This window comes from Amia ocellicauda, chromosome 8, assembly GCF_036373705.1.
Source record: "Amia ocellicauda isolate fAmiCal2 chromosome 8, fAmiCal2.hap1, whole genome shotgun sequence".
Classification (NCBI taxonomy): domain Eukaryota; kingdom Metazoa; phylum Chordata; class Actinopteri; order Amiiformes; family Amiidae; genus Amia; species Amia ocellicauda.
The window spans coordinates 27,157,087-27,170,803 of NC_089857.1; the positions used below are offsets into that span (position 1 = coordinate 27,157,087).

Below are 13,717 nucleotides of genomic sequence, written 5' to 3' on the forward strand. Positions count from 1 at the left end.
TCAAATAGACCTTATACAGTGCTCCATGCACATTGTAAAATGTCTCAAAGTGCTTTAAAGAATGAAATAGAGGCAGCCTACTTTGGATGTGTGTTTTTTTGGCTTGTTGGAAGTTATAAGATTTGTGATGATGAATGTGTAGATTGTGAACAGCACAAATCTGTGCAGAAATCAGCTGTTCAGCAGTCAGTATCTAGACTGTAATGACAGTAACTTAAATTTACTGTATCATAGTAAAAAATGTAGACAATATCAAATATGTGATTAAATATGTTAGGTTGGATTTCAGCTCTATCATGCTATATTTTTTGTGCTTTTGGACTAAGGAAGATAAATATGTACTGCGTTAAATTAATGCACATAGCTTTGTTATTGTGGACTAGCCTTGGCGTCTGCTTGCAGCTAGGGGAGTAAATATGAATAGAGTTAAGGATGATACAGTATCAAATCACATGCCGCATAATACCCCTTTACCTTGCTGGTTATTCTCATTGTGAAAGTATAAGTCTTTCAAGGTAATTTGACATTGCTTAGAAACATACTTTTTAAAAGAGAAGTTCAGTAGATAAAAGGGAGTCATTATAATTGAGTGATAATGTTGACTTTTATTATACATTTTTTAATATGATTTTTGAAGCGATATTGTTGTTTTATTACAGCGATATGTCATGCCTTGTGGTTATATGTCATAATTGTATTGTTAGCTGTAGCACACAGGAATGCACTCCACAAGGAATGGCAGTTCTGCAGGTCACTGCCAATTGATCTTGGGAGAGTGATGTATGAACTTCATTGAACAAGATAATTCTCTGATCCCCACATTACTGATACATTCTTAACCCTTTTGGATTAAGTTCAACATACTTTCTTTTGTGGTGTATGCACAAAGGCTATAATCAGTGGCGGTTCTGAGGGGGGGCCAGGGGGGGTCAGTGCCCCCGTGACAGCAAGCTTGGCCCCTCCTGTGGCCCCCCTAATGAGCACATACAAAACACTGTTAACACCCACCCCCGCTAACATCGTGGACAAAACACAGTTAGCACCCCACCTACCCCTCTAGCTAACATCACGGACAAAACACCGTTAGCACCCCACCTGCCCCTTCCCGGAGAAATTGATGGCCCTCCTAATATTACAACTGGCCCCAGCTATGCCCCCTTGTTGAAAGGGTCTAGAACCCTTCCTGTAATCCTGACACATTGTGGCCTGAAAAACGTGTACTGATGAGCTTCTTTAACATCTGTTTTTCCTAATGAGGACAAAAGGAGAAATAATTAGGGACGTGTCACATAAAACTCCCAGAGGGCTAATTTAAAGGTCCACAAAACAGTATTTCATAATACAAATTTAAAAAAGAACAATTCTGTCTTTCTATAGAATAGAAAGCAAAGATGATATTTTCAGAATGAGATACATATAAAGTCAGACAGACAGACAGGTAGGTAGGTAGATACATAGATAAACTGCTAGAGGTTCAGTGTATGCCCGGTTAATCATTGCTTTTTATTATCTTAGCACTTTCAGTAGTGTTTTCTTTGATATCTCACTGCATACTCGGGTACAGTGGGCAATGGTACTACGCTGTGAAATAGAATGACCATATGACTCCATAACTGGACTACAATGTTGTACTAGAGGACTCACTCAAAAGTAGTGCACAAAGAATTGCCATCACGCTGTTGATATTTTTATTTCATGTATGTGTAATTTGTCAGAAATTGAGGCATACAAATATTTGTTTACCATGACCATGTTTCGATGCATCCCTGCCAACCTTTACCAAAGGCCTGTTCAAGTTTCTCCTTTTCAGGTTAGGTTTTAGCCCAAGTAGGACAACTCTGTAGCAGCATCTTTAACTATGTTTATGTATCAACAGAGAAATTCTAGGATAGTAAGAGTAAAGAAACAAAACAAGTTGCAATACTAATTACTCATCAAAGTGTAATTGATTGCTGTATAAAACAGTTTATACATAGATGAATAAATAGTAACAATTTACATCTTGATTAGAAAGAAGTTACTGGAGTTTCAATTACAATTCCTTTTTATTTTACCCAGCTTGAGGCAGTTTGAGTGTCTGTATCTCTTATGAGTCATGAGATTGTTCACAAGCTGCACGGGGGCCTTCTCAAATCTGAGGCATGTTATTGGTTTCTTCGTTACTGAAAACCAGTGTAAAATATCATTAGGTAGGTCTGCATTTGCCAATACTTTACTTTGTTCTGCTTTTAGTCCTTTATTATTTTTGAGACTCTTTCCTGCCAAAGACAATAATGAGATGATAATACTTTTTTTAATGAGGTAAACGTAGATTTTAAAGATATTAATCTTGTTTTAAGCAGAGGCTTCCATTCAAATTGTATAAATTAGTATCAATTTTATTTTCCATGGGCACTTTAAGAAACCTGGGCCTCCTCATTTAATGGAACCATGTTCACAAGTGAGCTGGTGTTGTTGCCATTTCCATTAATTATCTGTAGAAGGGAATTATAGAGAAATCAAATTTCTAGAAACCGACTGCTCTGTGTCTTCTCAAACACCGCTGTCACAAAGACGGCTTAAGACTTTACAACAATGGTGAGATATCTGGTTGAGTTAATCTGGAATTACCCTTTTATTTCATGCTCTTCTTAAAAACAATTAATAAATAACAGTAATTATCACAATGTGCATAAAAATACAATATACATCAGCGCAATCTCAGTCATGTTTTAAACCCTTTTGTTAATGCAAAAATAAAAATATAAAAATGTTCCCAAGTGGAATATAATATCAACAGTCACTTGCTTCTGTAGGGACATCATAGCTTCAGGAACACAGAGTTTTGAATGAAATTGTTTTGTTCATCACAGCAAACTCCATGGTGAGACAGAAATACATAATCCAGTGATGGGATTCACACAGGTGAATAAAACGACAAGTTTGAAGAAGTGTATGTTGTGATAGCAGCCAAGAGTCTTATAGGCATATTAAGACTGGGAAATTTGTGGAGGAGAGCACAGCTCCTACATATTTCCTAGCATATGCAGCCTCTAAAAACAATTAAAAAATTAGAAATACACCAAATATACACCTTTCTTTCACTAATATCTTACATTTGGTCTCACCACAGTACAGTTTCAAAATTGGCAGCCATGTTGGCCACACAGTTTATTGTTAGTTTCACCAATTTATTTTCTTCGGTGAGTCTGGAGACTAATCGAATGTCTTAACTACAGTTCATTAAGTGCTATGTGAAGACTTTACAGTTCGGTGATCATGAGGCTCATTGTTTGAGCAAACAGTGAATGTGAGAATGCGCCCTTATGCTTTCACAAAGACATCTGACTTTAGGCAGTTTAAAGTACTGTATTTTGTAATAGAAATATTACCATGTTGGAGAGGCTTTGACTCTTTAATGTGTAAAGATCATGGTAAAGTAATGTGTTTTTATGTCTCCTATTCCTCTTAGTTTTCCTTTAAGGGAGAGCCATATGAAGAAAATGCATGAATCCCAGTACCTCGTAACCTGGACGCTTGCAAATTAGTTTTTATGGGTCTGAATCATCAACTTCTTCTGGGAAATGTTATGACACTCCTAACCTAACAAACTATGTCAGTGATAAGTATACCTGATCCTATAGAACCGCAATCCAGGTTTTATTTATGCTGAAGATCTCACTAATCTTAAATCCAATAACTGGTTCAATAAAGCAGTGGATATTTTAACAATGAGTATAAAACAAATACCAGTAAAATAGCCTGTAGCAGAGAATAACCTGCTACATGATAAGTATATTATTACCTTGGTTTGAAATGATAAAGCTTTACATCTTAAAATCATACCATCATAAACAGTAACAGTAAATATATGTATTATACTGTAAAGTGTAATGAATGCAATACATGCAAAATGCCCTTGTCAACATTTACCCTGGTCCATCTTCATGAGGGATTACATAACATATTGGTATATCAGTAAAGCCACATGGGAAAGGTGGTAATCAAAATGGTACAAATATTCTTGAGCACAGATATTTATAAGTAGCTGACAGCACCGGGAAATTGTTTATTTAACATCTTTTTCTCTATTGAACTATCTTTTAAATTGGGAGTGTTTCACAGCAGCTGTTGGCTATGAAAGATATTCTCCTTGAGCTGTTGCTATAGTGAGGAACAATAAAAAAGTCAAGGCTTTCGGTAATTACATTATAAGAAACAGGAGGAGGAAGACATAAATGGTAGATAACTGGGCTCAGCTTATTTGACGCCAAATTCTTGCCTCTTTTCTAGGTTGTGGATGTTGGTATCAGCATAGCAGATCAAGTCTCTTGCTTTACTCATGAGGCTCCCATTTTTCTATCTTCCTGGATGTCACATGACTGTGTAATAACGCTAATCTGCTTGTTTTTAAAGGCTTTTCACGTTTTTTCCTTGGCAATCTCTCGGGTGCTCTTTACGCAGGGTTGACAGGTATGCATATGCTGGCTCTGGTGTCCCCATTCATTTGTGAAAATTACTCCCAGTTCCATAGCTTTCTAGGGTGAATTGCCATATGAATCAGAGCTATATCTGAGAGATATAGCTATAGGATTGTGTTGGATCAGCCATTTTAGAACCCACATTAAAGGAATGCATTGCCAGGTTAGGAATTGTATCTGTGTTACCACAAAATTAAGGCGATTTCTGAATCTGCACACAATATAGGAAATAAATGCTTTGCAGGTAACAGCCTATTGAGTTCTCAAAAGAGTCAGCTGGGTGAAGATTGTACATCTACTAAACATCTAAAGCAGTGATATCCACTCATGGTTCTGGAGAACTACAGTCCTAACAGTTCTGTTTGTAACTATAACATCCCCATTGAGTAAAGACTTGATTTGACCTTGACCATTTGAATCAATAATACAATAAATTAGGCCAAATCGTTAAAGCATCAGGTAGTTTACTGTAGTATACCCTAGTAAAGTATAGCACAATTGAATCATAGTTAAGCATGGTATAAAAACCATGATTCAAACCACAGCAAAGTAAAGTAAATGTGTTTTATAACTAGGGGTTCTAAATGTAGGGTTTTACCTGATTTTGATTCTGATAATTCTGTTTACCTTCAGTGCTTTGCTGTTGTTTTGGAATTACATGTGCATGTGATTATTCAGATTTGCCTTCTTGTGGAGTTTTCAATTTTTACCCAAATTCACAAAACAACTTGGATTGTTAGTAATATGGCTTTAAAGTTGTTGTTTATCTTCACAGTTAGCCTATTTGTTCCCAACATAGATGTTCTGGTCTGTCTTTTCTCCTTGTAAAATAGCTTGAAGGGAAAAAGTTTTGGATTTTCTATATGTTCTGTATATGGTTAATATATGTGAAAGCAGCCATCTGAAATAATTAGTTGGTGTCTGAAATACAGTTAGTTCCATAAATATCTGGACAGTGACACAATTGTCATCATTTTGGCTCTGTACGCCACCAAAGTTGATTCGAAAGGATTTTAGGGGCTCAAAAGTAATTGGACAAACTCACAATTTAATTCATGATTATGTTAGTTTGTACAAATACTTTTGAGACCCTAAAATTGGGGGGACCACATGTAAAAATGGTTGTAACTACCCTCAAATTAAAGATGAAAGTCTACATCTTAATTGTGATGGCGTACAGAGCCAAAATTTTTTCACTGTCCAGATATTTATGGACCTAACTGTATATATACAACCCTGTGACACTTCTTTAGGAGAGCTAAAGACTGGATAGGTATGCATAATATGAGGCACAGTAAAACCTTTTTATCCTACATTATCTGTTCACACAACATACAGCAAGCGGCCCTCTCTCTATTTGTCTCTCTGTCTCTCACTTTCAAGCAATTTGACCCAGTTCCCACCTCTGTGGGTTTTTATGAGCAAATAATGACAAAATATAGAGCACACATTAAATAAAATCAGATAATCCACTAGCATGTCTTTCTTACAAGTTAGTCTGTACAAGTTTAAATTCAAATATTTAAAAATTAAATTAAATAGGATTCTACCTGTAATGTGTAGGCTATACATGTATAATGTATCTTCTCTCTGCATCTGCACCAGCACTTGGCCAAACTACTTCTGTGTTTAATGATAACCATCGTTTAATGGGACCAATGGCAGTGGATTTATTTCTGAAATAAAATATTAAAAAACAAAGCACCTGATTTCTGTCAGTATGAAGGAAGACCAACTTGCAGCCAGTCATATAGCCAGCAATCCCACCCTTATTTTCTCAGTGGGACTGTGGGGCAATATTAGATGCAATGTGTGTATTGCTTTCAAGCAGCAGGTGAGATTTAGCCATCTTGGTGTTACTATTTATAGCCTAACAGCTTCCCACAGAGCATATTTCAAGTATGATCATTTGTACTTGTTTTTATCATGGTCTTCGCTTAAGTTAAGAAATGGACAACTTAAAAACAAAAAAGACAGACTCCAGGCCAACAAACAGTACCTGATGTTCTTTTAGTTCAGTGAGTAAAAATAATAATACAAATAATACATTGGGTTCTGTTTATTCAGGAACATGGGTAGGGAAAAGTATTTCACTATTTGTTTTCATAGAATGGGTCAAGACCCTGAGGTGAAGTTCAAATACAATTGAAATGCAAGATAAAGTTGGACTTTCCGCTGCTTTGCAATATTAGCTCTTTTTATTATCTGCCTTGGTAAAAATTCTTTATTGTTCAAATTCAGTTGGACAAATAACTTTCTTCAGCAGTCACAAATGCTGTATTTACATGTAGTCTTTCCTTCCTGAATGTAAAAGAAAAAGCAAATATTTGAAGTAATGTAGATAATAAATAGGTGTATTTTTCACTGAAAGTATAGAAATTCTGATTTGTGTTGTTTTATAAAAGGACAATATTTCCACACTGCAACAAAAGTATATGGAAAATGTAATTTGAGTTCATTTATCTTCTGTCATATGGCTTAGGAGCAGAAGCTGTCATTATAGTCCCATGCCCTACTGGAGAGCAAATGAAACTTCAGTGTTCCTCAAAGCCATGTTGGGGGCAAGGTGTTATTATGGGCCCTATTATCTGTTTGTCAATGATTTTTTTGTCTTGAGGCCTATGCAAGTGTGGAATTGAAAAGGCCAGTGCTATGGCAGGAGTGTGGAGTACTGCTGCAGCTTTTAAACCTCAGCTTGTACTGCTGATCTTGCCAAATTAACTCATGCCTCAGTCTTTTTCGCAGTGCTTCGGAGGTGGTCATGGTAAGTTACAGTTGAGTGGCCAAGAGTCACTCCTAGATGGGTGCCATAGACTGGTTCATTTAAGTATCAGGTTATGTGTAAACCTGAAACTACCACTTCATTGATCTGATGGAAGATTGATTTCTGTGGAGTGGCAGTGAAAACCTCCCCTCTCCCTGTCTTCACTCAGTAGAATCAATTGGCATTTTATTTTCAACAACCTCTTTTAAGATAGCATTGATTAATAAATATAGTTTAATGGATTATATTTATTAAACAAACTCAGACAGCCAATAACTTTGTTTCAAATTAAGATTGTGTATTTTTTTTACTTGGATTTTAAAATAAATAAGGTATTGGAGTTATTTTTTTAGTTTTTATAGTTTTTACTTTCATAATTTGTTTAACTGTTTTTTTAGAATATTCCCCATGCTAATTTACAAATTAAGAAATTACATCTTAAAGGCTTCTCTCTTTTTCTTTAGCTTGGAGATATATTAATATACTTATTACCTTATTATTATCAGAAAGTATTTTCATAGACAGTCAGCATGGCAAGTGGATATTTAAACTAATAAAACAACTCAATATAGTTAACATCAAATTCAAAGATTCACTGGTAAGACTGGTAAGTGTTATGGCAAGTTATTGCAGAAAAGTTATAGATTTTTAAGAATTAATAGGTTGTAGCATATATGTTACTCAACACAGAAATCCAGAAATTAAATAAGCAGGAGAATGGTGAAGGTGTGCACCACACTTCAGCATTGCCCTGATATGCAGATCTTGAAAATATTTGTATTTATCATTGTTTCAAATGATATGCTGCACAGGTAAGAGTCATTTTACAAAAAGCATTATATATTTAACCAAAATCTGTTTTACTCACCAACAAAACTGTATGTGTTTGCTGGCAGGGAGACTGCAGTTTCTTGTGCAGAGGCGTCCCGTCCATTGAAACCCATGCAGATGACCAGTGATGGCCACAGAATTGGACCAAACAGACAAGTATATTTGTTTTCTCATTCTGTCTAACATACCTATTCTGTCAATTCAGTCTGACTTGCCACTGACGTAAATTAAGCTCAGCACTCTGGGCATACCAAGAATACGTTGCATGAGGAAAATATCACCCTGACATTAGTTAGTTACTATGTTAAACCAAGTGATCTCCATAGTATAGTGCACAATTCACAATAAAACATAGCAATACATTCACAATTCACAATAAAACAAAGAGGGAAATAGAAACATAGCTCTTGGAGCTAAAACTAAAGCAAATAGCTTTTTTCAATAATACAACAGCAAGAGGTCAATAAAAGAGGAAGTGAAACAGATAAAGGCCAAAAATGGAAGTGTCCTGAAAAACGAACAAGATGTAGCAAATGTTCTAAATGAGTATTTCACATTTCATAGTGTCAAAAGTGTAGAATTTAGAACAAGGGAAGTGATGTTAAGACTGTACAATGCACTAGTTAGAGCTCATCTGGATACTGTGGACAGTTCTGGGCTCCACACTTCAAGAAAGATATCGCTGCTCTAGAGGCAGTTCAGAGGAGAGCAACCAGATTTATTCCAGGTCTGAATGGAATGTCCTACTGAGAGACTGAGGGACCTGAACCTGTTCATCCTGGAACAGAGGAGACTACATGGGGACTTGATTCAAGTCTTCAAAATCATGAAAGGCATCGACCACATCAAACCAGAGGAGCTTTTCCAGATCAGCAGGGACACACACACCCGGGGACACAAATGGAAAGTGGGCTTCAAGGCATTCAAGACGGAAAACAGGAGACACTTCTTTACACAGAGAGTTGACACAATCTGGGAAAATTTGGGAACATTTAAAAATAGACTGGATAGTTTCCTTGGATCACTTAGTTATTAATGGACACCAAATGAGCACGATGGGTCAAATGGCCTCGTCACATCTGTAAACTTTCTTATCTTCTTATGTTCTTATAGTGAAGGCAAATTAGTGTACAGGAAAACGATGGCAGGCGACCACAGAAATTTGAATGGCAAACATCTGTAATGAATCGGACAGCTGTCCTAGTCGTGATTTTACTTTCATTTTATTGCTGTTGTTTGAGTTGAACAAAACAGGTACTTCCACAATAGGAGCCTCTAATGTGGAAAGACAAATTCAGATATACCTGTGTATGGTGTACAGAAACACACCACTATGACTATCCAAGCTTTTTTCTCTTTCTTTGATTGCAGTTCAAGCGATGGAGAGGTAAATGCAGAAAACATATTAAGCCCAGCAGAAAGGATTATTCTCACCGTATTCCTGGCTGTCATTATAACTATGACTGTTCTCGGCAACCTTCTCGTCATGGTGGCTCTGTGCAGAGACCGGCAGCTGAGGTAAGGGATTTGGTCTTATCACGGCAGTCTAGTGAAGTGGGTCTGTGTGGAGATTACAGGCAGGTTCTCATCTTTAATAGGTCTGGGTGTCAGGTTATTCCCAGTATACAAAAAGGGATTATTGGGATTTTTGGGCCAGTAACGCCAAGATATGATTTTGCCCCTTTCATGCATATTCTGCCTTTCTTCCAAAGAGGGGAACCTATGCCAAAGTATTTTTATTTATTACTTTTGATTTTCATATTCATCCCATTTGCTGTGGATATTTAATGTCTCCATGGTGACATATTTCAGCACATTCATACTAACCTTGACCTAAATTGGGGTAAACAATGGTAAATTTAACCAACCAATATGACATCTGAGTCTCAAACCTGGATAACCAGTGGCTTGCATGCATCAGTCTAATGGCTCTCCCTGTGTGTTTAATTGATGTGGGTTTTTTTGGTGAATGAAGAGCTGTATTATTATAAATAAATGCCACATCATAGAAAAAGCTTCACTAATCTGGGCCAAGAGCTATGGGGGCAACAAAACCTATATTTTTCATAACATACTAAGAAGATTCTTTGCACCTTGTTAAGATTTCCCTTCTTCTGTATGGGTTTATCATTGAAGGAAAGCACAGACTTGAACAAACTATTTTAAATAAGTATTGCACTAGGAGCTGTGTATTCAACAAATGTGTAAATTACTTAATCCAACTTGACTTTACATTTGGTGATGTGTCATTGATTTTAATGTTTTAATGTTTTGTTTACTGCTTTCTGCTTTTTTGACACATCAATGTGCTTCAGCTCCTCACTATACCAATAAGTCTTTTCAGAGGGTATTTTAAGTGGAATGGTTACTTTCTTTTTTTACTTGCAAATAACAGTACAGACAATTCAGCAAGCATTTAGCAGAACACACATGTAAATATTAAGGCATGAAACAGGAAAGTGCAGATGATATATACTGTCCTTTAACTCCAACTGTTTGTTTTGTGGCATTGTTACTATGCAACCCTTTGTATTTGAATCCCTGCATGTGTGAATGTGTCATTACTTTCTCACTTTGTCATCTGTTGGAAGTCTTAAAAAAGTTGTAATAGTATGTTTTATTACTCTTATAAAACATTATCTGGCATGAAGCTGTAAAATCACCAAGATATGTTATAACATTTAAGATGAAGGTAGAGGACTTAAAACCTCAAGCGGAATACATTACAGCAGGGTATAATATTTTCAGATTAAAATGGATTGAATCAGCTAATATCTCTCACAAAGCATCCCAAAATATCAAGAACAAGAATTCACCTCATATTAATATGTAAGCTAGGGGAAGAATTATTGGCCACTGGGAGAATTGGAAAATGTGTAAATGACAAACTGGGATCCAAAGTGGTGGAAATCTCTGGCATAGGTTGAGTCCTAAGGTCTGGATATAGTTGATCTGAATCTGAGCTATGTCATGGGGAATCTGTGAATGGCTTTCACCAAGGGGCTATAGATATCTGACCAAATGTTACCTGGGTTGGGTCATCATTAATTCAATATTGGTTTCTTGGGCTTTGCCATGCAAAAGCCACCAATTGTAAACTTTCAAAGTTCCTATAGACCTACATTGTCATCAGCTAGAATTACTTCAGTAATTTACAATTCTACAGCTCTGCTATTTTCAGTGTGGACTCGCAGTGTGAAAAGAAGCAAATGACACACCAGTACATTATTTTACTTGTACTGCATTGATAAACAATTGTCGATTTCATATTGGCAGGTATAAAGTGGCATATCTAAATAAAACATAAAAAGACTAATGATTAACTTGTTGAGCATTTAAAACAGTCAAGAACAGGAGAGAACTGGCCTGCAGGACTGGTAATTAAATAATTTATTATGGCTGTCAGTTATTATTTTCATTTTTGTTTCATTTTTGTTTGTTTACTGAATGATATAATAAAAGTTCCTCTTGTTGAACTTTACTGAAGAGTCCTCTGCCTATGTCATCCATCTGTGTCACTCCAATCCTGACTGAGCTTTAAGCATCCATGTAACAATATTTAATATTCTATACAGCTTCCCTCGTATGTGTGACGTGAACACGGACAAATTATACCACCAGTGCAGTGTTCTTGAAACAGCACTGACAGATGTAGAATCAAAAGCCATCAACAGGCTTGAATTATAGGATGAATTTGAAAGCTCTTTGCAGAAGCGTAGGTGTGGGATCGACCCCTTTGAATGTAAAAGAATATGTTTGCCAAAACATATTCAAGTACGAAGACTGGAGAGGTTCCATGGAGATTAATTTCTACAGCTCAAAAGTATTTGTAGTCCTGTCCTGATATGGAAGAATACGTTTTTTTCTGTGCTTGTATTTAATGTATTTGGTCATACAGTGAGGGAAAAAAGTATTTGATCCCCTGCTGATTTTGTACGTTTGCCCACTGACAAAGAAATGATCAGTCTATAATTTTAATGGTAGGTGTATTTTAACAGTGAGAGACAGAATAACAACAAAAAAATCCAGAAAAACGCATTTCAAAAAAGTTATAAATTGATTTGCATGTTAATGAGTGAAATAAGTATTTGACCCCTTCGACTTAGTACTTGGTGGCAAAACCCTTGTTGGCAATCACAGAGGTCAGACGTTTCTTGTAGTTGGCCACCAGGTTTGCACACATCTCAAGAGGGATTTTGTCCCACTCCTCTTTGCAGATCCTCTCCAAGTCATTAACTTTTCGAGGCTGACGTTTGGCAACTCGAACCTTCAGCTCCCTCCACAGATTTTCTATGGGATTAAGGTCTGGAGACTGGCTAGGCCACTCCAGGACCTTAATGTGCTTCTTCTTGAGCCACTCCTTTGTTGCCTTGGCTGTGTGTTTTGGGTCATTATCATGCTGGAATACCCATCCACGACCCATTTTCAATGCCCTGGCTGAGGGAAGGAGGTTCTCACCCAAGATTTGACCGTACATGGCCCGGTCCATCGTCTCTTTGATGCGGTGCAGTTGTCCTGTCCCCTTAGCAGAAAAACACCCCCAAAGCATAATGTTTCCACCTCCATGTTTGACGGTGGGGATAGTTGTTCTTGGGGTCATTCCTCCTCCAAACACGGTGAGTTGAGTTGATGCCAAAGAGCTCGATTTTGGTCTCATTTGATCACAACACTTTCACCCAGTTCTCCTCTGAATCATTCAGATGTTCATTGGCAAACTTCATACGGGCCTGTACATGTGCTTTCTTGAGCAGGGGGACCTTGCGGGCACTGCAGGATTTCAGTCCTTCACGGCATAGTGTGTTACCAATTGTTTTCTTGGTGACTATGGTCCCAGCTGCCTTGAGATCATTAACAAGATCCTCCCGTGTAGTTCTGGGCTGATTCCTCACCGTTCTCATGATCATTGAAACTCCACGAGGTTAGATGTTGCATGGAGCCCCAGACCGAGGGAGATTGACAGTTATTTTGTGTTTCTTCCATTTGCGAATAATCGCACCAACTGTTGTCACCTTCTCACCAAGCTGCTTGGCGATGGTCTTGTAGCCCATTCCAGCCTTGTGTAGGTCTACAGTCTTGTCCCTGACATCCTTGGACAGCTCTTTGGTCTTGGCCATGGTGGAGAGTTTGGAATCTGATTGATTGATTGCTTCTGTGGACAGGTGTCTTTTATACAGGTAATGAGCTGAGATTAGGAGCGCTCCCTTTAAGAGAGTGCTCCTAATCTCAGCTCGTTACCTGTATAAAAGACACCTGGGAGCCAGAAATCTTGCTGATTGATAGGGGATCAAATACTTATTTCCCTCATTAACATGCAAATCAATTTATAACTTTTTTGAAAAGCGTTTTTCTGGATTTTTTTGTTGTTATTCTGTCTCTCACCGTTAAAATACAGCTTCCATTAAAATTATAGACTGATCATTTATTTGTCAGTGGGCAAACGTACAAAATCAGCAGGGGATCAAATACTTTTTTCCCTCACTGTATTTTAGTGATTTACTGTATTTTACTTATTTACTCAAAGTCATTATTTGCAAAAGTACCATGACTAGGAAATTACATTTGCATAGAAATACTGCATGATAAAGTAGCTGAAGTTGATTTGCAAGTGTCGCCTACTGAGTGGTGGTGTTAAAAAGTATATATATAAAATACAGTAGTTATG

At 37.0% G+C, this 13,717-nt stretch overlaps 1 protein-coding gene across 1 annotated transcript in view; it reads left to right on the forward strand.

Moving 5' to 3' along the window:
• The window catches only part of LOC136754752 (5-hydroxytryptamine receptor 4), a 108,548-nt gene that overhangs the window by 7,526 nt on the left and 87,305 nt on the right, over positions 1–13,717 (forward strand). The window contains exons 2-3 of the mRNA XM_066710867.1: positions 8,121–8,211; positions 9,427–9,573. Of these exons, the coding sequence (XP_066566964.1) occupies positions 8,183–8,211; positions 9,427–9,573 (176 nt within the window). The 5' untranslated portion in view covers positions 8,121–8,182. The remainder of the gene's footprint in view (positions 1–8,120; positions 8,212–9,426; positions 9,574–13,717) is intronic.